Source organism: Tauraco erythrolophus, unplaced genomic scaffold, assembly GCF_009769465.1.
Source record: "Tauraco erythrolophus isolate bTauEry1 unplaced genomic scaffold, bTauEry1.pri scaffold_45_arrow_ctg1, whole genome shotgun sequence".
NCBI lineage: Eukaryota > Metazoa > Chordata > Aves > Musophagiformes > Musophagidae > Tauraco > Tauraco erythrolophus.
Genome location: NW_028238615.1, coordinates 852,464 through 875,044, shown reverse-complemented (window position 1 = coordinate 875,044; position 22,581 = coordinate 852,464). Strand labels below are relative to the sequence as shown.

General features: G+C 64.9%; 3 protein-coding genes across 5 annotated transcripts; 2 read left to right on the top strand and 1 right to left on the bottom strand.

The window, feature by feature from the left end:
• Window positions 1–129: 129 nt before the first annotated feature.
• Window positions 130–15,606, top strand: RNF121 (ring finger protein 121). Of its 2 annotated transcripts, none has more exons than XM_086630630.1 (9): window positions 130–186; window positions 5,522–5,559; window positions 6,890–7,031; window positions 7,953–8,107; window positions 8,583–8,690; window positions 9,671–9,791; window positions 13,067–13,200; window positions 14,765–14,866; window positions 15,438–15,606. In XM_086630630.1, the coding sequence occupies exons 1-9, from the start codon at window positions 130–132 to the stop codon at window positions 15,556–15,558; spliced, it is 978 nt and encodes a 325-aa protein (XP_086486756.1). In that variant the 3' UTR covers window positions 15,559–15,606. The 2 variants fall into 2 exon arrangements, with proteins under 2 accessions (XP_086486756.1, XP_086486757.1); XM_086630631.1 differs by having other exon boundaries at window positions 14,765–14,863; window positions 15,424–15,541.
• Window positions 15,607–17,656: 2,050 nt separating this feature from the next.
• Window positions 17,657–19,408, top strand: IL18BP (interleukin 18 binding protein). Its single transcript, XM_086630654.1, has 5 exons — window positions 17,657–17,726; window positions 18,325–18,411; window positions 18,552–18,617; window positions 18,919–19,048; window positions 19,222–19,408. The coding sequence occupies exons 1-5, from the start codon at window positions 17,657–17,659 to the stop codon at window positions 19,406–19,408; spliced, it is 540 nt and encodes a 179-aa protein (XP_086486780.1).
• Window positions 19,409–20,559: 1,151 nt separating this feature from the next.
• On the bottom strand, window positions 20,560–22,353 carry ART1 (ADP-ribosyltransferase 1). 2 transcript variants are annotated; one of them, XM_086630632.1, is made up of 3 exons: window positions 21,567–22,353; window positions 20,727–20,778; window positions 20,560–20,638 (listed from the first exon to the last, which is right to left on the bottom strand). In XM_086630632.1, exons 1-3 carry the CDS (start codon window positions 22,351–22,353, stop codon window positions 20,560–20,562), a joined length of 918 nt encoding a protein of 305 aa, XP_086486758.1. The 2 variants fall into 2 exon arrangements, with proteins under 2 accessions (XP_086486758.1, XP_086486759.1); XM_086630633.1 differs by having other exon boundaries at window positions 20,560–20,642; window positions 20,740–20,778.
• Between the last annotated feature and the right edge of the window lie 228 nt (window positions 22,354–22,581).

Here is a 22,581-nt window from a genome sequence, read left to right as displayed (position 1 = left end):
TCTGATTGGTCTTCGGGGCAGAGCCGCGCCCAGCGATTGGCCGGAGGTGGGGTGGCGTGCTCGGTGATTGGCGGACGGCGGCGGAAGGAGTTGGCCTCTGGGAGTGGAGGGGAGGGGGGGGCGGGCAAAATGGCGGCGGTGCTGGAGGTGGAGGTTGGAGGCCCCGTGGAGCGCGATGTGGAGGAGGTGGCGGCGGGGGCCTCGGGGAGGGGGCGCCGGGGGGCGGAGCGGGGGGCTGGGAGGCTCCGGGAGCCCCTGGGGCGGGAGGTGTCCGGGGCGCTGGGAGCTGTGGGGAGTCTGGGGCGAGGGGGTGTGGGGGCGTTAGGGCGGGGGGGCTCGGGGGGGTCCCCGGGGAAGGGGGGCACTGGGGCACTGGGAGCTCTGGAAAGTGTCCGGGGCAGGGGGACACTGGGATCCGTGCAGCAGAGGGGCACTGGGAGCTCTGGAAGGTACCCTGGGCAGGGGGGCACTGGGAGCTCTGGAAGGTACCCTGGGCAGGGGGGCACTGGGAGCTCTGGAAAGTGCCCGGGGCAGGGCGCACTGGGAGCTCTGGAAGGTGCCCGGGGCAGGGGGGCACTGGGAGCTCTGGAAAGTGCCCAGGGCAGGGGGCACTGGGAGCTCTGGAAGGTGCCCGGGGCAGGGGGACACTGGGAGCTCTGGAAGGTGCCCGGGGCAGGGGGACACTGGGAGCTCTGGAAGGTGCCCGGGGCAGGGGGACACTGGGAGCTCTGGAAGGTGCCCGGGGCAGGGGGGCACTGGGAGCTCTGGAAGGTGCCCGGGGCAGGGGGACACTGGGAGCTCTGGAAGGTGCCCGGGGCAGGGGGGCACTGGGAGCTCTGGAAGGTGCCCGGGGCAGGGGGCACTGGGGGTCCGTGGGTGAGGGGCCTTTGGGCCCTTTCCAGTGAGCTGCAGGGGCTCTGCAGGGCGCTGGGGGGCTGTGGCATCCCCGTGGGTCTCGAGGGCACTGGGGAAGGTGGGAGCAGTGGGAGTGGGCCACTAGAGCGAGGTGGGAGGCTCGGAGGTGGGAGGTGCCCGGAAGAGGCTGCAGGAGCCCGGAGGGAAGGTCAGGAGCCACCTTTGAGCCGTGCCAGGACACGGCGGGTGCCGGCACCACGGGGTGCTCGGGCACACCCTGCGGAATGGCTCCGCGTGCCTGAGGCACCCGCTCCCAGGTGGGGTCCCCCAGGCTGCCGCAGCCGGAGGAGCCCTGGAAGCGGCAGCGGGGCCCTCTGGCCCCTGCGGAGCTTCGTTCCCTGACTGGGAAAGCCGTGCTGGATCGGGCTGGGGTTTGCGTTTCGGAGAACGCCAGAGCACGTGGGGCTGCTGGAGGTGCCCTTGGACGCCGGTGGCACGGGGAGTGTTCCCTCCTGGCACCATGGTGCCACGCTGAGACAATCAGTGGCCCGTGTTGCTCCCGGGGAACGGAGCCACATGAGGGCTTTAATCGAAGTTTGTGCTGTTCCCATGCTGGCGTTCCCACGTTCCTGCCGTGGCACGCATGCTGCAGCGCTGCCAACACTGTGCCAGCGCGGCATCGGGCGGGATGAGGCCGTCAGCTGGCGCTGTCGGAGGTGTCAGTGCTTTTCCTCACAAGTTGGTAGTTCCGGCGACGAGTCGGCTCCTTGGTGTGTTTGGAGATGTTCACCAGTGGCTTTTTGTGCCAGGGAGGTGTTTTCCCAGCCTGGCACTGGGGCCCGGCAGTCCCAGCGCCTCTCAGAATGGGCCAAAATCCGTGTTGGCAGGGCCAAAATCTGTGTGCTTGCATTATCCTGGGACCGCTGGAGAAGCGCTGGGCATCGTGGGGCCCTGGCTCTGCCCGCTGTGCCCTCAGCTGCTGCCAGAGGTTTCGGCTGCAATTCCTAGAGCGTTCCATCCAGGATCCTCTCTGTCCCGTGCAGGTTGTTGCTGAGGAGCAGCAGGAACGAGGAATTGCGATTCCCAAACTTCCACGCGAGCCCATGGCGTGGGATTTGCCTTCCGGTGACTTCCGATTGTTCCCAGTGGGTGATGGGAAACAGAGGCCGGGGCTCTGGGAAAGGTGGGATCTGGTCCCAGGGGGACTGGAAAGACATGGATTTGATGGATGGAGCACTCGGTGGATAAGGAATTGGCTGGATGGTCACACTCACAGAGATGTGTTCAATGTTTCAATGTCCACATGGAGGCCAGTGACGAGTGGTGTTCCTCAGGGGTCAGTACTGGGACCAGTGCTGTTTAACATCTTTGTTGGAGACATGGACAGTGGGATCAAGTGCACCCTCAGCAAGTTTGCAGATGACACCAACTGTGTGGTGTTGTGGACACGCTGGAGGGAAGGGATGCCATCCAGAGGGACCTGGACAGACTGGAGAGCTGGGCCTGTGAGAACCTCATGGAGTTCAACAAGGCCAAGTGCAAGGTCCTGCACGTGGGTCAGGGCAATCTGGGCACTGGCACAGGTTGCCCAGAGAAGCTGTGGCTGCCCCATCCCTGGCAGTGTTCAAGGCCAGGTTGGATGGGGCTTTGGGCAACCTGGTGTAGTGGAGGGTGTCCCTGCCCATGGCAGGGGGTTGGAACTGGATGATCTGTGAGGTCCCTTCCAACCCAAACCATTCTGTGATTCCATGACTCTATCCTGTTGTGTTTTCCCAGAGGGAGGGAATTCCCGTGGCTGTCCTGGTGATGGGATCACCAGTCTGTGGTGGCTGTGGGGCGTTAGGCTGCGGAGTGGCAGGAATTTCTTCCAAAGGCCGCGGTGACCGTGTCCGAGGAGGGAATTGGGCTTTAGTCACAGGTATCCAGTTTCTCCCAGTTGTCACCCGGAGCGGGGTGGGGTTTTGGAGTGGTCCGTGAGTTACAGAGGAGACGGAGGGCAGAATGTATCCTTCTTAATTCCTTATTTTTAAAAAAAAGAGTTGTTCTGAGAGCAGGTGCTTCCCGGCACCGTCTGGTACTCCCGCTCGCAGTTCCGGAACCCGATCCAGACTTTGGGAAGAGCGTGGGGATCGCGGCGGGGGACGGGTGCAGGGTGGCCACTCTGTGGGCCATGCCTGACCGTCACTGGATCGCTCCGGCTGACCGTCCCATCAGCTACATCCTGGCCCCCCTCGGGAAGTCATTTCGGGAGCCCTGAGCTCCAGGGATGCTCCGTCCCTGGGATGGAGGGAAAATCCCGCCCGATGCGGGGCATTCCCGCCTGGAGGACAGCTCACGGGGCAGGTGCCAGCGGCCTCGGAGGACAGCGTGGTGGGAAGCCCTCTCCTCTGTGAAATCCCAGCAGGGTTTCCATGAGATTTGGGGCCGGGAAGGCTTCAGCTTGTTGCTGGGAGACTTTGTTTGGGGGAGATGCTGGAGGCGGGAGGCCGGGAGGTGTTCCCCAAGCGCGGGATGGACCGGCACGGCGCGGATGGAGCGCCCGGAAGCCACAGCACGGGGAAGAAGAACTATCGGATGTGTTTTGGAAGTGCTGGGCTGTCCGTGCCTGTGGAATGTCCTCGTCTGGTGGAGCCTGCAGGGAACTGGGGGTCTCCTGAGAGCGGCAGCGGGAGCCCCCGGTGAATTCCCAGGGACTGACCCGTGCCGGAGCTGAGCTGGGCCGACAAGCACCGGGGGTTTCCCGGCTTCTGCTCGCGGCGACTGGAGAATGTTTGTAAAACGTTTTGTTTTGCAGTTTGGCAGCGCAGTCGTTCCAACTGGGAATTGTGGCAACTTTTGGAGGGAAAGCACGTAGATGCCCCATCCCTGGCAGTGTTCCAGGCCAGGCTGGATGGGGCTTTGGGCAACCTGGTGTAGTGGAGGGTGTCCCTGCCCATGGCAGGGGGGTTGGAACTGGATGATCTTTGAGGTCCCTTCCAACCCAAACCGTTCCATGTGGAATGGCACGCAGGTGGATCGCTGCCGCGCACATTTCCTGGCTGCCTCACCCCGGGGTGTAATTTGGTGCTGCCAAGGAAGCAAGGCGGCCGCGGTGTCCCCGGCTGAGCCCGGGCACAGTTGGAGGTGCCAGCTGCAGGGAACAGCCCCGCGGGATCTGTCACGTGGCACCAGCAGAGCCGCGGGGTAAAGGTGGGTGCTGAGCCCGCGGCTCCGTACCCGGAGAGCGGAGGCTGGGGCGAGGTGGAGCCCGTTCCTGCGCACACACGGCACGAGAGTGGGATAACAGAGTCCGTGTGTGACTCGTTTTCCATCTCCTCAGGGCTCCACGTGCCGGTAAACACTGGGCACGGGGCGTTTGGCACTGTGGCTGTGCCGGGAGGAGAGCTGGCAGCCGGGGCCGGCGCCGTGCCCAGCCCCTCGGCCACACCGGAGGATCTCCGGCTGCGGAGGAGATCTCCTCCGGAGGATCTCGATGAGCCGCTGCAGGTTTTATCCGTGCTGGTGTCTCGCCGAGGAAAACGGCGGCGTGAAGTCGGAGCCGTGGGATATCGGCCGTGCCACGCGTCGGGGTCTGGGCCAGGGAGCCCTGCAGGGACCGGAGCGGTGCTGGAGCTGCTGCAGCATTTTGGTGAAGATACAAAGCTCTGAGAAAAAGCTGGAATGCAGTGTGGAAGGTCCATCCTCGCCCCTCTCCAGTCCAAACGCCTCATGCTGAGAGAATCTCACTGGGAAAAGTGGGGGATTCTGCAGGACTCGGCCCCTGGCTGAGGTTTGGGTGCTGCTGGCTCGCAGCTGAGGAGGTTGGCAGAGGGTCGCAGGTTGGCAGAGGGGGTTTAAATCGCTTGGTGGGTTCCTTCTGTCCCTGCACCTGTTGGATGGAGCATGTCCCCGACACTGGCATCTAGCCTGGCACATTTGGATTGCGCTGGGCTCGGATTACGCAGCCCGTCGTCTCCCGTCGGGCAGAGACTTTGCTGCTCGGAACACTTGGGAGAAACTTCCAACCACATCAGCGAAGCAAATCCTGAACCTTTCTTCTCCCGTGGTTCTTCCTGAAAATTTGTTTTGGCGGTGGCTTGTGGCTGGCGGGCAGGTGCCATCCCTATCCTGCAGACTGGTGGGATGTGGGGCTCCCTTCTCTGTCCCGCTTCCGATGTGGGCTGGAGTCACCCTGTTGTGCCCACAGCTGCCCAGCTGAGTGGTGAACGTGGTGCTTCAGGCGACTCCTCTGGCAGACGTAGCGCGGGATGGCGGGCAGAGCCATGGTAAAGCATGGGAGCATACTGGGAAAGGGGATGGAGGAGCAGGGGGGCTTGGTGGCACTGCCCAGGGGGTCGAAGGACAGCGCTGGGCAGTGGCATCATGACGGGCACATGGAGGATTTGTCATTTAAAGCTTCTGAATCCCAGGTTTTCCTTCACCATTGTGGGGGTCTCACCGGGTGGCTTTGCCGTGGGCACTGATGGAGCCTCACCGGGAGGTGGAAGGAGCTGGGTGCCATGTCGGTGTCACCCGCGGTGGGCACAGCACAGCCTCCCACGCTCGCGTGGGGCATGGCCAGCACCTGCACTCCTTGGGGAGGTGGAGGGGGCAAGTTGTCCATCCGGGGCTGGTGCTCCCAACCTTCACCAGCTCATTTCCATGGTGGCTTTTTTTGTCTCCTCAGGTCGACCTGTCGCGCCTGTCGCCGGAGGAGAGGTGGAGGTGAGTCGTGGCGAGCCGAGCGGCGCAACCGCGTGCCAGTTTTCCTCCTTTGCCCTTAGCCAAACCAGTTTCAGCCAGCCACTTGCTGGAAAGCCCAGGAAGACTCGTCTTCTCGGTTTTAATTTATAGAGGATGACTTGAGGCCAGAGAATTTGGCACGTTTGTTCAGTTGGGATTGTTTTTTCCCTGACTGGAACTGTCTTTCGGGACATAAGGATGTTCCAGGTCTTAATTCCGCCGTGGTTTTTGGTCAAACTGCACCAGCTGCAAATCCCCGGGTGTCTCTAGAGCATCAGTCTGGAAATCCCTGGTTCTGGGACGCAGGTGGGTTTGCCCGGCGCAGAGGGAAGCCATTTCTGCATTTTGCCGGCTGTAGACGAACCCCCCCTGCCCATCCAGCCTTTCCCTCGAGGGAGGATGGTGCCAGTGGCTCCAGAACTGGGCTGAGGGGTTGGAACGGGGCGGCAGTGCACACTGGTGGTGTCAAACAGCCGCACAGCCGTTGCACTGGTGGGCGAGTTCCGCGAAACACGCGCTCCGTGGTTGCTAGTCCCGGTGATTCAGTGCCAGTTCTCTGTCTCGCTGGTGCCAGGGTGGGCTCGGTGGCCACCGTGGCTCTCAGGGTTTCCAAACGAGCTGGTCTCGGAGAAACTGGTATGTCCCCAACACAAGAAGGACATGGAGCTGTTGGAGCGGGGCCAGAGGAGGCCACGGAGATGATGCGAGGGCTGGAGCACCTCTGCTCTGGAGACAGGCTGGGAGAGTTGGGGCTGTTCAGCCTGGAGAAGAGAAGGCTCCGGGGAGACCTTCCAGCACCTCCCAGTGCCTAAAGGGGCTACAGGAAAGCTGGAGAGGGGCTTTGGACACGGGTGTGGAGTGACAGGACACGGGGCAATGGCTTTAAACTGGAAGAGGGGAGATTTTGATGGGATCTGAGGAAGAAATTCTTCCCTCTGAGGGTGCTGAGGCACTGGCACAGGTTGCCCAGAGAAGCTGTGGCTGCCCCATCCCTGGCAGTGTTCAAGGCCAGGTTGGATGAGGCTTTGGGCAACCTGGTGTAGTGGAGGGTGTCCCTGCCCATGGCAGGGGGGTTGGAACTGGATGGTCTTTGAGGTCCCTTCCAACCCAAACCATTCCATGATTCTATGAATCCTTTTGTCCTTTCTCCCTTGGATTGCAACACGGCACCCATCTCCGTGACGCTCCTTCCTGATCCCTCTCGGTCTGCTCTTCCTGGCTGCCCTGTCGTGGTGTTTGCCGGCCCCTCCGGGCTGCCAGCCTGCAGTCTGTGCCCGCACGCTCTCCAGCCGCCTTTTCCCTGTCGTTGCAGGGTGGAGCACGCGCGGATGCATGCCAAGCACCGGGGTCACGAGGCCATGCATGCTGAAATGGTCCTCATCCTTATCGCCACGCTCGTGGTGGCCCAGCTCCTGCTGGTGCAGTGGAAGCAGCGGCACCCTCGCTCCTACAACGTAAGTGTCTCCACGCGGCCGGTCTGGCTCCGAGGCGGGATGTGAGTGCCAGGTGGTGCCACCCTGTAGCTGCTGAGAAGCACGTTCCTGTTTTTCTCCTCTTGGCTGCTGTTGAGATCCCCTCATCTCCCCAGCAGCGTGCGGGGGTTCTAGCTGGGGATGAGGATGGATGCTCCTGGAGGCACCGAGTTCCAGTTCTCAGGCGTGCTGGTAACTGGGTTTGGCACAGTGCTGCGACGCCCAGTGAGGGGACAAGCAGATCCCGGGTGTCGTCCCGAGGGTAACGCAGAGGGAAGCTGCGTTTGGTGGGCGCTTCCTCCAGCGAGGAGGGCTCCCTGCTGCCGGCACCCCGGCGCTGCTGGCTCCTGCGGCAGCACTGGCTCCTGAGCCACATACTGGTGCCACTGGGTTGTCAAGGACTGTTACTGCGCCTGAACCGACCTCTCCCTGACTCCCCTGTCACAATTAACATTTCCGGGCGATACTCGCCGTCCTCTCTAAACTCCAAACCGAGCCTGTTTGCCTGTTCCCCTCCGGCAGCACCACGGCAGCTCGGCCATAGATCCGTTTTGGGAACAGGCCGTAGGGCAGAGGCGAGGCTGGCACCTTCCGCTGCGCCCATCTCCTTGTTTAACCCTTGCCGGAGGTGTCAGGTTGCGGTGTTGGGGCCCGTGAGGGTTTATGGAGCACCGAGTTGGGTGGATCACCTCCTGTACCCTTCCCTGCACGTTTCCTCTGCCTTCTCCCTCCAGCTCTAGCCCTTTGCCACCAAAGATGGCCGGGCTGCTGCCTCCAGCTCCCTCCATCGGCTCCCAGCCTGCTCTGTGGGTGCTGGGTGCCACGGACCAGACCTCCTGGGTTTCACTGGCAGGGTGTTTCTGGTGAGAACCAGCTCAAAACGCCTTTCCTCTGTTCCTGCAGATGGTGACCCTCTTCCAGATGTGGGTAGTGCCTCTGTATTTCACCATCAAGCTGAACTGGTGGCGGTTCCTGGTCATCTGGGTGCTTTTCTCAGCCGTCACAGCTTTTGTCACCTTCAGGGCAACTCGCAAACCTCTGGTACAGACAACGCCCAGGTTGGTGTTCCTGGGAAAACTCCTCATCCCGGGGTGACCATCACAAGGAGCTCTTTCCAGTTTCACTGCCACGGATCGCCGTCTTAAACTTTGCACGCCCAGGGAGGGCAACCCCTGCCCATGTGGGTCGGTCGCTGCTGGCAGCCAGCCCGATGCACGTGGCACCCACGTGGGTGGTGGAAAGGCGGGTACCGCGTGAGCTGGTAGCCTTACCTGGGTGTTCCCAGTGTGAAGCACGCTCGCTCCCGGCCTTCGGAGACCCCGAGGTTTCTGGTTTGGAAGTCAGACCGTGAGCGGCTCGTGGCAGCAGCGGATCAGTAGCCTGGATTGGAACTGGAAAGCTCTGTCGCCCGTGGGTGTGGGTGGGGGAAGTGTCTGCCAACGCCACCGTCCAGGTGTCAAACTCTTCCCGTGCTTGATGCAGTTTCATTCCGGAAAAATGAAGTCGTTGAATCCTTGTTTTAATTCTTTCCAGGCTGGTGTATAAATGGTTTCTACTAATATACAAGATCAGCTACGCCACCGGAATCGTAGGGTACATGGCTGTGATGTTCACGCTTTTTGGTCTGAACTTGCTGTTCAGGTGAGTGAATCTTCTGGGTCCCACTCCCGGGGCGAGGGGCACGTAACACACTGTGTGGGATAAGATGTGGCCTAGGAGTAGCGGGGCTACAGGAAAGCTGGAGAGGGGCTTTGGACACAGGTGTGGAGTGACAGGACACGGGGCAATGGCTTTAAACTGAAAGAGGGGAGATTTCGGTGGGATCTAAGGAAGAAATTCTTCCCTCTGAGGGTGGTGAGGCACTGGCACAGATTGCCCAGAGAAGCTGTGGCTGCCCCATCCCTGGCAGTGTTCACGGCCAGGTTGGATGGGGCTTTGGGCAACCTGGTGTAGTGGAGGGTGTCCCTGCCCATGGCAGGGGGGTTGGAACTGGATGATCTTTGAGGTCCCTTCCAACCCTAATGCTTCTGTGATTGTATGACTCTGGAAAAACAGTTGAGGCACCTCAACTGGTCAAGGTCGCTGGAGAGCCCTGCTGTCGGCAGCTCCTCCAGCTCTGTGAGTGTCCAGCCTGGGGGCAGCACTGGGATTGCCTTTGCCGCCCTGATCACGAGGTGCATGCAGCAAGCAGCCAGCCCAGGTGTGGTGGCAGAGGACCCTCGCCCCAGCCGTCTTCCTGTGTAGAGAGGTTGATTCCTTTTCTGGAATACGAGCAGACCTGGCGACTGCCTGCAGAGATGTGGAAGTGTTAACTGGGGGCTTACTGGGAGCTGATCTGGTGCACGAGATAGGTGGAGATCACTGCAGTTGGTGTTCCGGAGGCTGGTGAGGGCGATGAGCACCAGGTGGGGTCCCATCAAATGCTGCTTGTTGACAACCAAGGTGCAGTGTCCCAGAGCAGGGACCGGGGCTGGGCAGGCACTCAGACGACCTCTGCGGGCGATGCTTCCCGGTGGCGTGTGCCCGCTGCCATGGGGGACCCCGGTGCTGGGGGCTGTGTCAGTGGCACCCCTGCAGCCCCCAAAAATCCTTTTGGTGTCGTTTGGGCTCTCCTGTTGTAGAATCAAACCGGAAGACGCGATGGACTTTGGCATCTCCCTCCTCTTCTACGGTCTGTACTACGGGGTGCTGGAGCGGGACTTCGCTGAGATGTGTGCGGATTACATGGCCTCGACCATCGGGGTGAGTTAGCGCCGTGCGAGGGTCCTGCCCCGCTGACAGGGGGGCCCGGAACGTCTCGGCCACAGCAGTGGCTTTTTCCTCCCCCAGATGGGAAATTTCATTTCATTCCATCAAATTTCCCCGGTGAGGAGGGGCTCCCTGCTGCCTGTCTCGCTGTGCTCCCTCTGGGCCCACTACCACAGTGCCTGGGCTGGGGGGTTTCTGACATAGCAGAGGTGTTCCCAAATCCTTCATAGAATCATAAATCGTGGAATGGTTTGAGTTGGAAGGGACCTCAAAGACCATCCAGTTCCAACCCCCCTGCCATGGGCAGGGACACCCTCCACTACACCAGGTTGCCCAAAGCCCCATCCAACCTGGCCTTGAACACTGCCAGGGATGGGGCAGCCACAGCTTCTCTGGGCAACCTGTGCCAGTGCCTCACCACCCTCAGAGGGAAGAATTTCTTCCTCAGATCCCATCAAAATCTCCCCTCTTTCAGTTTAAAGCCATTGCCCCGTGTCCTGTCACTCCACGCCCTTGTCCAAAGCCCCTCTCCAGCTTTCCTGTAGCCCCTTTAGGCACTGGGAGGTGCTGGAAGGTCTCCCCGGAGCCTTCTCTTCTCCAGGCTGAACAGCCCCAACTCTCCCAGCCTGTCTCCAGAGCAGAGGTGCTCCAGCCCTCGCATCATCTCCGTGGCCTCCTCTGGCCCCGCTCCAGCAGCTCCATGTCCTTCTGGTGTTGAGGACCCCAGAGCTGAAGGCAGCACTGCAGGGGGGTCTCAGGAGAGCAGAGCAGAGGGGCAGAATCCTCTCCCTGACCTGCTGCCCACGCTGCTCTGGGTGCAGCCCAGGACACGTTTGGCTTTCTGAGCTGCCAGCGCACGGTGCCAGCTCATGCTGAGCTTCTCATCACCCAACACCCTCAAGTCCTTCTCCTCAGGGCTGCTCTCCATCCATTCTCTGCCCAGCCTGTCCTTGTGCTTGGGATTGCCCTGACCCACGTGCAGGACCTTGCACTTGGCCTTGTTGAACTCCATGAGGTTCTCACAGACCCACCTCTCCAGCCTGTCCAGGTCCCTCTGGATGGCATCCCTGCCCTCCAGCGTGCCCACCACACCACACAGTTGGTGTCATCTGCAAACTTGCTGAGGGTGCACTTCCTTAAGGGCAAAGCCCTTGCAGGTGTCCCCTCTTCCCCAGAAGCAGAAGGATCTGTTCAGCCCCTCCAAACTCCCGACAAATATTTCTCTACTTGGGTCTGTAAAACCTCCGGCGCAGAAGAGCGCTCGTGTTTGTGGGACTGCGCTGCATGAGCTGCAGCCACCAGGGAAGGATGCCCACCACGGGCCTCCTTCTGCTCCTCAGACCCGCTGCGCCTTGTGCCATCCCTGTGAACAAGAGGGCACGCTCCTGCATGCCTGCAGCGGTAGCCTAAAATCTGTAGGCCACTCACCTGGTACCAAAAAAATCCCACTCCACCCCACTCCCACTCTGGTTGCCCAGAGAAGCTGTGGCTGCCCCATCCCTGGAAGTGTTCACGGCCAGGTTGGATGGGGCTTTGGGCAACCTGGTGTAGTGGAGGGTGTCCCTGCCCATGGCAGGGGGGTTGGAACTGGATGATCTTTGAGGTCCCTTCCCACCCAAACCATTCCATGATTCTAAAAAATCTGTGGCCTAGGACACTGGTGGAGTAGGTCGTGTTGCTTCTTTGCAGCAGCTCTTTAGGGTCTTAGACTCTGTGTTTCCTCCTCCTCATCCTCCTCCTCCTCTCTGAGCTTTCTGCTGCTGCTCCTTGGAGGTGCTGCTGGCAGGACCGGGGAGCCCCAGCCCCTCACCAGCCGCCTTCCCCTGGCACTGGGACACCTCGGCAGGGTTTGGGGCTCCCCAGCGTAGGCGGTGGGCACCCAGGACAGCCCCGAGGGTCCCTGAGGCTCTGGCCTGGCTGCAGGGCTGCTGGGAGGGTGCTGCTGCCAGCTGGCACAGCAGCAGATGCCGGGAGCGAAGCTGTGCCAGCTCTCTGCCCGAAGCACGTTTGCCGATGGTCCTAAACTCGGAGGAGCTGTGGATTCCCTCGGAGTAGGGAGACCTCACAGAGAGGTCTGGATGGACTGGAGAGCTGGGCCATCACCAGCCCTATGGAATTCCGTAAGAGCAAGTCCCGGATTCCCCACCTAGGATGGGGTAATCCTGGTTGTACCTACGAACTCCTGGCCGAGGGAGGCGAGTGCCCTGTTGTGCTGCCCTGATGCGGCCCCACCTCGGGCGCTGCGAGCAGTTTTGGGCACCTCCATGTGGAAAAGGAGACTGGAACGATGGGAGCGTGTCCAGAGGAGGGCGGCCAAGACTGGGAAAGGGCTCGGGAGCAAAGCTTGGGAGCAACTGAGGTCTGGGGGCTTGTTCAGCTTGGAGAAGGGACACATGGCTGGGGGGGTGACCTCACGGCTGAGGGGGTGGTGTCATGGCTCAGGGGTGATGTCATGACTCAGGGGGTGACCTCATTGTGGTCTACAGCTTCACGGGGGGCAGCGGAGGGGGAGCTGCTGAGCTCCTCTCTCTGGTGAGCAGCGATGGGACACGAGGGAACGGGCTGGAGCTGCGTCAGGGGAAGTTCAGGTTGGACGTGAGGAAAAGGCTCTTCCCCGAGAGGGTGCCCGGTCCCTGGAGCACGGTCCCAGGGGAGCGGTGACGGCACAGAGCCTGGCACAGTCCGAGGGTGTCTGGGCGATGCTCTTACCGTGGCTCAGTGTTAGGTGGTTCTGTGAGGAGCAGGGAGTTGGACTCCATGATCCTCATGGGTCCCTTCCAACTCGAGATGTCCTGCGATTCCGTGTGCCCCGGCCTGGCCGTAGGGGCTGGCACACAGCATGAGTGACCCAGGGCTTGCGGGGCGTGTGGGACCAGACCGTGTTTGGCTGCCAGCCTGAGGCTGGCATCCTGGGCCAAAGCTGTCACCTCCAGCCTCTGCCCTCGTGCCCAGCCTGGGCGCACTGGCCCCAGCAGGCAGCTGGCAGTCACCCAGAGCGAAGTGGGGTGGTCCTGGCATGGGGAGGGGGCATGTGGGGCTGGCAGAGGGGCTGAGGCGTGACGGGCCACCACCTCACTGAGCAGCTCCCTGTCCTGTTGTAGTTGTTTCCCGCAGCTGGACCCGTAACCAGGTTTTTAAGCCCCAAAGGCCGAGGCTGGACTCCTCGGGCGCTGACCTCAGCCCTCCTTCGGGCTTAGCTGTGCCCGCGCGGGCACGGGCGGCGTGCCCTCCCGCTGTCACCGCTCTCCCTCTGCTCTGCCCTCGCGCAGTTCTACAGCGCCTCGGGGATGCCCACCAAGCACCTCTCCGACAGCGTCTGCGCCGTCTGCGGCCAGCAGATCTTCGTGGACGTCAACGAGGAGGGGATCATCGAGAACACCTACCGCCTCTCCTGCAACCACGTGTATCCTTCTCCTCCGGAGCCAGCCCCTCGCCGCGCCGCTGCCCACCCAGGGCTGGCAGCAGGGACCCCCTGCCCCGTGCCTGCCCCTGCCCGGAGTGGAGAAACGGCTGTCCCGGGCCCTAGCACCATTCCACTGGTTTTTCCACGTGATCCTTGCTTGTGGCGTGGAGGGAGGCCAAGCGTCACGTGGGCCTGAAACCGCGTGTCTGCCCGGCATTGCCGCCGTGCCAGCTCCGGCGGCGTGAGGTGGGGGTGGGAAGTGTCCCCAGTCCCCCCCATGTGTCACGCTGGGCCCTTGTCGGAGACCCAGTGCCGTGGGGAAGGGAAGAGTCAGGGGGAAAACCACGATTCCCGATGCCACACGTGGCATCCCTCCGAAAACAGCCCCCTCGGTCCAGCGCTGCTGGTCCCTGCGTGCTGCAGCCCGGCAGCTTCCTCCTTCCCCAAAAGTGCTCCGGTGACTCCGGCAGCACGCGGAATTGCTCAGCTCTCCCCGTCAGCTGATGAACACGCAGTCGGGTTAGAAACTGGAAGTCCTGGTGGTTGCCCAGCCCCAGCCGGGACGGATCAGGGTGGTTTTTTTCCGGCGGTGACTCAGCGCTGGAGATGGGATGTCCTCTGGCACCACTTGTGATACTGGCCGCGAGGTGGATTCCAAACTGGGCCTGAGCAAAGGTCACGCTGGCAAAACTCGGTGCCGTGAACCGCTGGGGGAGGCTGACGCTGGCCTGGCCCCCGTGACCGGCCCTACGTGGCACCTGGGCCCGCGTTACCCGCCCGTGGCAGCGCCGGGCCGCGCCTGCCGGAGCAGTCCGTGCACGGGGATCCCCGGGGTGAGAGCTGGCTGGCAGCCCGGGATCGTTGGCATTACCCGTTGGTTCCAGCAGCAGAGACATTCCCTGTGGGAGTTCCTGTTTGCTGGGTGGCACCCTGGTGCGTGGCAGAGTGCCCCCTCGCCTCGCCCCGGAGCTGCGCCGCAGGTTGTGCGCGGCTTGGGTGACTCCTCGTTACGTGTCTGCCGTGACGGAGCATGGCTGGCACCTGGGAGAAATTCCTCAAATCCGCCGTTGTGCCCCAGGATGCCTGTGCAGGAGGGGTGCGCAGCGCTCGCAGCCAAGTTGGCAGAGCTCTCCTGGGCCGTGCGAACCTTCCTGGCGCTCGCAGCTCCAGTGTTCCACAGCTGGGCACCTCCCTGCCAGTCCTGCTGCCGGCTCTTGCCCCCGCAGCCCTGGCCACCTGTGCCAGTCTAACCCAGCCCCGGCGCATGCCGGGCACCGCTGGTGAAGGGTTCATGTCTCACCGGTGCCCGGCATGTTGGTCACAGCCCCCGTGGTGCCTCCTCGGCCGCATCCCACTGCCCTGTGGGCCCCTTGCTCCATGCCAGGAAAGGGCTGCGGCTGTGCCAAGCAGCCAGCTGGGCGTCGTGGGCGTGTTTCCCATCCCTGGCGCCATGGAGTGGGGGCACGTTTTGGGTTTTTTTTAAGCTCAGTGGTTTCCTCCGCGCTGGGTCGCGTGCCCCCCGTCCTGCAGCCCGAGGCAGTCCCCTTAACGTGCCACTCTCCAGGTTTCACGAGTTCTGCATCCGCGGCTGGTGCATCGTCGGGAAGAAGCAGACGTGCCCGTACTGCAAGGAGAAGGTGGATCTCAAGAGGATGTTCAGTAACCCGTATCCTTTCTCCTCGTGCCACGGCGGGCAGAGCACAGGAGGGACTCGGGGCCGTGCCTGGGAGCTGCTGGCTACTCATTTGGGCTTGCCTGGCACCCCGGGTGGGTCGCTGCCAGCCCACAGCAGTGGCGGAGACCCTGCAGATCCTGTCCCTGAGCTGGGCACGTCACCTGGCATGGAGCAATGGGCACATCCGGGGGAGCTGGGAGGCTGCTGCTCCCTTGGATAAGAGACAAAAATGTTCACCCAGCCCTCCGTGGCTGACCCCCGCAGCGGGAGGGCTCAGCCCTGCCATGCCACCCCCTGTGCCCCCCTCACAGTGCTGCAGGGCATGACTGGAGCCTCAGGCTTTGCTTTTCCACCTCCGGGCACTTCCGTGGCAGAGTGTGGACTGAGTGCCGGGTTTGCTGCCTGTGCAGCAAGTTGGCATCCCAGCCTGGAGGCAGGTCGTGTCCATCCCTCAGGATGAGGATGAGGAGGGTCTGCAGTGTGGCAGCTTTGGGTGGCTCCTGGGGGGACCACACTCTTCTCGCCCCTCTCCCCTGTGGCTCTTTAACTCCTTCCTGCCCAGCTGGGAGAGGCCTCACGTCATGTACGGGCAGCTGCTGGACTGGCTGCGCTACCTGGTGGCCTGGCAGCCGGTGATCATTGGACTGGTCCAGGGCATCAACTACATCCTGGGGCTGGAGTAAGGGCAGGCGCTGGGCAGCCGCGGAGCCAGGAGCGGGCGCGTGCCCAGGGCAGGGGACAGCAGCCCACCGGAGACGCCGGCTTTTCTCCGCCACCTCTGAGGACCTCGGCCGCCCCGCGGACCACGGCGTCGGGGCGAGGGAGGACTTGGCCCCGCGGCCCTCGCGCCAGGGCTGGGCGAGTCTTTTTTTTTTTTTTTTTTTTTAAAAAAAGCAATTATTTTAACGAGCGTATTTAAAACTTTCTATTGCAGACGAAGAGACGTTTGCCACCTTTTTGCCCCCCCAGCCCCTCTCCAGCCCTTCGCATGGCCCCGGTGTGCCGAGAGCTTTTGGCTGGGGCTGTGCTCCATCTCCTTCTCCTGCCGCTCTGCCAGGAGAGGTGCCAGGGCGAGGGCCGCAGCTTCGCCGGCTCCCCGGAGCAGCCCTGCCGGCAGCCAGGACGGGGCACGGAGGAGCAGGGGCAGGGTTGGGCCTCCCTCCAGAGGAGAGCCCACCTGGGGGGGCTGGAAGAGCCCTGGAAGAGGGGCCGAGGGGGACACGCTCAGCTACGCTGGCACGGAGCGCCGCGGGCCGGACTCCTGGCTGCCAGGTCCCCTCTCCGGTGCCGCGGGCACGCGGGGAGGAACAGAGCCGCTCTCCCGTGCTGCAGCGGCGGGCTCGGCCTGCGCCCTGCCCCGGGTCACCCTTTTGTACGCTCCCATCTTTTTTTTTCCCTACATTCTTCCCCGGGCACCGGCAGCGGCGTCCGGCTGCCTCATTGTCCGTCTCCCGCGGCTTGGGCACTAGCCAGGGCACGGAGAGGGGCTGTGCCGTGGCTCTCCCGGTGTCCCTGTGACAGTGGCGGTACGTCAGGAGCAGCCGAGAGCGGGTGGCCCCGTCGCCCGGGCAAAGTCCCCAACCCCGGCGCCAGCCAGGGCACGGGGGGAGACTGGGCTGTTCTGGGGGGGCAGCGAGTCGGCTCTGCCAGGGGCGTGGGGGCTTGAGCCGTGTCCCCCGAGGGCGCCGGGCTCTGGCGGGGGGACGCGCTTCGCCTGGGGGATTTGGGAAGCGGCCGCTCGGCTGCGGGGCTGGCACCAGCTGCGTCAGCCGGGGGAGACCCGGCGTGGCAGCGGTGCCACGTGCTCCGCCGAGTCCTTTTGGTTTTTCTTTCGGGTGAAACCACGTCGCGATGTTGTGCCAAACACAGAAATAGAGTCCTGGAAACAGAGACGTGGCCCAGGGTTTTTCTTCATCGCCTTCCCTGCCCCAGCCTGGCGCCGTGGTTCCTCCTCCTACTTCTGGGGAAGGGCACGGATGCCACGCGCGGCCAGGGACAAAGTACCCTCTCCACGGCCGCTGCCCACGTGTTTCCCCTCGTGGTGCCCTGAGCTCAGCTGGGTTGGGCTTTGGTGGGGAGCAGGGATGCAGTGGAGGAGCAGGGGGTGCTGGGCCGTGCCCCCCTACCCCATGGCAGCTGCCTCCATCCCCTCGCTGCCCGCTGGACCCCAGGCCAGCGCTGTCATGGCCCCGGGTTACCGTGCCGCGGGAGGACGGGCACGTGTTGTACTTGGCACTCTTGGAGAGGCCTCGAGATAACCCCACCACCCCTCTGCCAGGCGCAGTCCTGCCCTTTTCTGGGAATTGTCGGTAACGACTGCCGGGAAAACTCACCGGGGTTTTCGGGGCTTTTTTCACGTTGGTCCCATGCCTGCACTGCGGGCGCTGCCAGGGCACCAGGGCTGGGCCAGCTGCTCCTGCCCCGCGGCCACGCTGGCTCCATGCCTTGGCCGTGGAGCTGGGGGGCCAGTGCTAAGCCGTGCTCGGGGCCCCCCGAGCACCCAGGGCTCCCCTCGGCTCAGTCCCTGGGGGGCTTCACCCACCTCCCCCTGCGCAGCTCTGCCCACACCCTGCCTTGCCCCCGGGTCCCCCCCAAAGGCCCCGGCTTGCCGGTGCTGCCACCAGCCCCGAGGATGCCCCCAAGCCCCGGGACACCCCACCCGACGGGCACGGGGTGCCCGGATGGACCCCGCTCCAGTGTCCCTGGGGTGCCTGCGGCTGCTCGCCCACGGGCACGGGGGGGTGTGGGGTGGGGGGTACCCGGGGTGCGGGCAGGCTGGGCATGGCACGACTGCGGGACATCGACACCCAGGTGCGGGGCACCCGGGGACAGATGGGCACGGGGGGGTGTGGTGTGCGCGGGGCTGGGGGGCAGAGCCCGGGGGTCCCGGGGGGAGGCGGGACAGCGCGCGGGGGGTGCGGGAGGCACTGGGGCTCTGTACCAGGGCACGGGGGACACTGGCACGTCCCGGGGGCACGGGGGGGGGTTCGGGGGAAGGAGGGCGGGGGGGGGGGGACACACGGGGCCTTGGGGGCCGGGCGGGTCGCGCCGGCGGGGCCGGGGGCGGCTCCTGGTGAGTCACGGCGCTCCCGCCCGCCGCCCCCCCGGGCCGCCCCCCCCGGGCCGCCCCATAAAGCGCCGCCGCCCCGAGCGCCGCCGCCCCATGGCTGCGCCGCGCCCCGCCCGTACGGCCGCCGCGGGACCGGGGCCTCGGGGGGGGCCCGGGGGGCCGGGGGGAGGTCGGGGCACCCTTGGAGGGGGCACCCGCCGGGACTCGGGGGGCTTTGGGAGGGGGAACCACCCCGATGCCTGCGAGGGCACCGTACGGGGCTCGGGGGATGCTGGGGGGAGGGATGCTGGGGGGGACCGTGGCCACCTTGGGGGATGCTGGAGCGCGGGATGTTGGGGGAACCGTCCCGGGGGGAGCACCCCGTGTGCCCGGCACTGAGCCCCATCTCTGCCCGCAGGGACCTCGGGACCCCCAGCCCGACTGCTCCTGCCCCTGCTCTGCTGGGCCCTGGCATCCCCCCGCACCGGTAAGTGGGGCTGCTGGGGGGGCTGGGGACAAGCCGTGCCCCCTCTGTGGCAGCCCGCCCTGCCACCCACCCTGGTGATGGGGGCTGTCGGGGGCAGCTCTTGCCTCCACCCCCCGGCTCACCCCTCTCTGCCCACCCAGGTGCCATGGCCCTGCAGCCCCCCCGCATCACCGTCCTGCGGATGCCAGGAGAGCCCCCCCGCCCAGGTGAGTGACCCCCAGGCAGGGGTGCCCCAGGGGTGGGGGGGCTGCAGTGAGACCCCCCAGCCGAGTGGAGGCATGGGAGCCGGAGGGGGGGGGTCAGCTCCTGCGCCAGCCCTGGCAGACGTGCGAGGTGCATCCTCTGCCCGCAGCCAAGATTTTGGGGTGCTGGTGAAGTGGAGGATGTTCCCCCTCGGATGGGGGGGAGCTGTGCCCGCCATCAGGGGTAGCTTGGCCCTGGGTGGTGGTGGGGGGGCACCAGGGCCCCTCGCAGCCCTCCTGACCCCCGCGTGCCCTCCGGCTCCAGGCGAGAGCGTGACGGTGTCGTGCGAGGCGCTGAGCGGGCTCCCCGAGCTGACGCTGCTCTACTGGCTGGGCAACGGCTCCTTCGTGGAGAAGCTGCACCCGGACGGGGCCGTGCGCGAGGGCACGGTGCGGTGAGTCCGGGCTCGGGGGTCCCGGCGGGTGGCAGGGGCAGCGGGGCTGCACGGGGCTCTGGGGCTGGCAGGGAGGGACGGTGCCAGCCAGGGTGGGGACCCCGGGTCCCCCAACCCGGGAGGGTGTCACGGAGCTGGGGGTGGGCACTGATGGGTCCCCGCTGGGTCCGCAGAGAGGAGCCGTGGGGCTCGGGGGTGGCCCTGCGCCGCGACCTGCACTTCAGCTCCTTCGGTGCCCAGCACCTGCGCACCAACTTCACCTGCGTGGTGCTCAGCCCCCTCGGCGTCGACACCAGGGACGTGCGGTGGGAGCCGCCGGCACCGGCACCGGCCCCGGCTGAGAACAGGGGACTGGGCTGAGACCGGGGAGCAACTCGTGACGGGTGAGCAGCCCGTGGTGCGGGTTGTCGCTCCCACGGTCCCACACCGCTGCGTGGGCACGGGAGGCCCCCGTGGGTCTCCGTGCCCCACCGTGGGGTCCACACGGCCCCGCGTCTGCCAGCCCCGCTGCGCGTGGGGCTCCCGGTGCCTCCTGCCAAGGTGGGAGTGGTGCCCGACCGGGCTCGGGCCCTGCCCGCAGCCGCCCGTGGGACGCCAGGGATTATTAAAGCACATGAAGCTGCCCGGTGTCACCCGTGTTGTGGGGACGGGGCCGCCCGTGGGTGCAGAGGGCACCTGTGGGGTGAGGAAGGAGGGAGAGGAGGTGACTCTGGTGCCCACAGAGGGCAGGATCCATCCCTGACCCCCTCCCAGCCCAGCGAGGGGCTGGAGAGCCACAGAGAGCCCTGGTCCTGCCCCGGGGATGCCCAGTGCCGCTGCCAGCCCCCTCCCTGTCCCCTCGGGTGCTGGTGGGGGCTGTGACCCTCCCCGGGCCAAGGGCAGCTGCGGGACAGGCTGGCGAACAGACCCCAGGAGGAGACCCCGGACCCCTCGAGCAGGACCTGGGGCGTGGGCATCGCCCTGCGGGATGCTCTGGATGTGGGAGGGCTGGCGATGTAGGGGGGGGAGGGTGGAGAAGACCCCGGCTGCAGCCCCCACAAGCTGCCCCCAGCCCAGGGAGCTGCAAGAAACCCCCGGGGACACCCCGGTCCCACGGCAAGTCTTTATTCCTCTGGGAGCCAGGGAAAGGCGAGCGGCGGAGCAGCTGCCTGGGCAGGGACACCCCCAAAAGCAGCCCTGCTGGGTGCCCCCCGGCCCCCACCAGTGCCAGCCCCCATCCCTGGGGCAGCCCCCTGCAGCTCCCCGCGCTCGGCTCCGTCCAAAAGCGCCGCTTCTGCCAAAGGCCTCGTCCAGACTCCGCTGGTGTCCCGGGGCTGCCGGCGCATCCCGAGGCCGATGGCACCATGGCAGGGCTGGGCTGGGCACAGGTGGCCACCCCACAGGGCCATCCCCATGCCCCCACCCCACCTGCTGCCCCGTCCCGTCCCGTCCTGCCGTCTCCGTGAAGTTGGGGGCTCCGATTCCCGACTCCTTTTCCTCGCCGTGGTGCGGTGGCAGCGACGGCGTCGCGGTCAGGGACCCCCGGCCACTGCCAGGGCCGCAGCTGCCAGGAGGAGCCCCCAGAGGCGCGGGGGGTCCCCGAGGACGCTGCTGCCTGGGAGTGCCAGAGAGGGGGAGTCAGGGGGGCCGGGGGGGCAGCAGGCCCAGCCAGGGGGCACCCTCCCCGGCTGCAGCGGGCGCTGCGGGCTCACCTGCGCTGAAGAGACACGGGCGGTTCTTGCATCTCTTCTCTGCCAAAGAAACCAACTCTGTTTGCACGGCCCCTGCACCCCGACCCGGCTGTGCCGTGCTGTGCGTGCCATGCTGTGTCATGCCATGTCACACTGTGCCATGCTGCGCTGCACTGCGCTGTGCCGTGCTGCACCATGCCATGTCACACTGTGCCATGCCATGTCATGCTGTGCCATGCTGTGCTGTGCCGTGCTGCACCGTGCCATGTCACACTGTGCCATGCCATGTCACACTGTGCCGTGCTGCATCATGCCATGTCACGCTGTGCCATGCCATGTCATGCTGTGCCATGCTGTGCCGTGCTGCACCGTGCCATGTCACACTGTGCCATGCCATGTCACACTGTGCCATGCTGCATCATGCCATGTCATGCTGTGCCATGCCATGTCATGCTGTGCCATGCTGTGCTGTGCCGTGCTGCACCATGCCATTTCACACTGTGCCATGCTGCACCATGCCATGTCATGCCGTGCCATGCCATGCCATGCTGTGCCATGCTGCACCATGCCATGTCACGCTGTGCCATGCCGTGCTGTGCTGTGCTGTGCTGCACCATGCCATGTCACGCTGTGCCATGCCACGCCATGCATTGCTGCCAAGAGCCCCCATTGCAAACCGCGGGGAGAGCGGCTGGGAGACGTGTGAGGCCACGTGCCCGAAGGCCAGCTGCCCCCGTCCCTCTCCCCGCAGTCAAGACCCCCCTTTTCCCGGCAGAGCTGGTGGGACAGGGCCACCCCCTGTCCCCCGTGCCCCAACGGGGGCACGGAGCATCCCGCGGGGTCGTCACCTTTCACGAACTCGCAGCTGTAGTTGCTGTGCGTGCCCGTGGAGCGGAGCTCGATGAAGACTCCGTCCCTGCTGCTGGTGATGTTGGTGACCTCGAAGGTCTCGAAGGGCGGGATGAGGACCTCCTCCTCCCCGGGGAAGGAGGAGAAGTCCTCGATGGGGACACCGTAGCAGGTCTCCACCGAGAAGAAGGTGTCCTTGCCAAAGTCCAGGGCACGGTCTTTATTGGTGGAGGTGGAGGCGAACTGGCCGAAGCGGATGACGTCGTGGCGCTGGGCGCCGAAGCGGACACGCCGGACACCCCGGTAGACGTGGTGGCAGCGGCGGTGCCCGGCGTCCCGCAGGACGCGCAGGGCCTCGCTCAGGAGGAAATGCAGCACCTTGAAGCGGAATTTGAGCAGGTATTCCTGGCGGGAGCTGCCGGCCGTGCGCACGGCCTCGTTGAACTCCCGGTACAGGTTGCCGTGCTGGGTGTACGCCAGGAGGGCGATCGCCAGCTCCGGCCGCAGCGCCGGCAACGGGGGGATGCGGCCGCGCCGGCTCCGCCATTCGGCGACGGCGTGGGTCCAGGCCTCGGAATAATTTCTTCTGTCGGCAAACTCGGTGCGGTTGAGCTCCTGCAGCTCCTTCTCCATCATGCGGCTGCAGTTCCAGTACTGGTCGTCGAAGGAGGTGGGGGCCATGTCCAGGTTCTCCTCCTCGAGGACGCCGAGGTCTCGCCGGTGCAGGGGGCTGCCGGCGGCCAGCGTCCCAGCCAGCACCACCATGCCCAGCGCCAGGGGCCCCATAGAGGGTCGAGATTTAAACCCTGCCAGCAGACAGATGCCCTCGGTGCCCGGCAGCCCGTGGCTCCGCAGTGTCCCCCACTGGGAGCAAACCCTCCGGGCACCCCAGCGAGGAGTGGTACCTGCTCCCTGCGGCGGGCACAGGGTCGGGGTGCTGCTGCCCGGCTCCTGCGGTGCCCGGCTCCCGTGGCACCCAGCCCCTCGGCGCCTGCCCGCTGCCGGCAGGAAAGG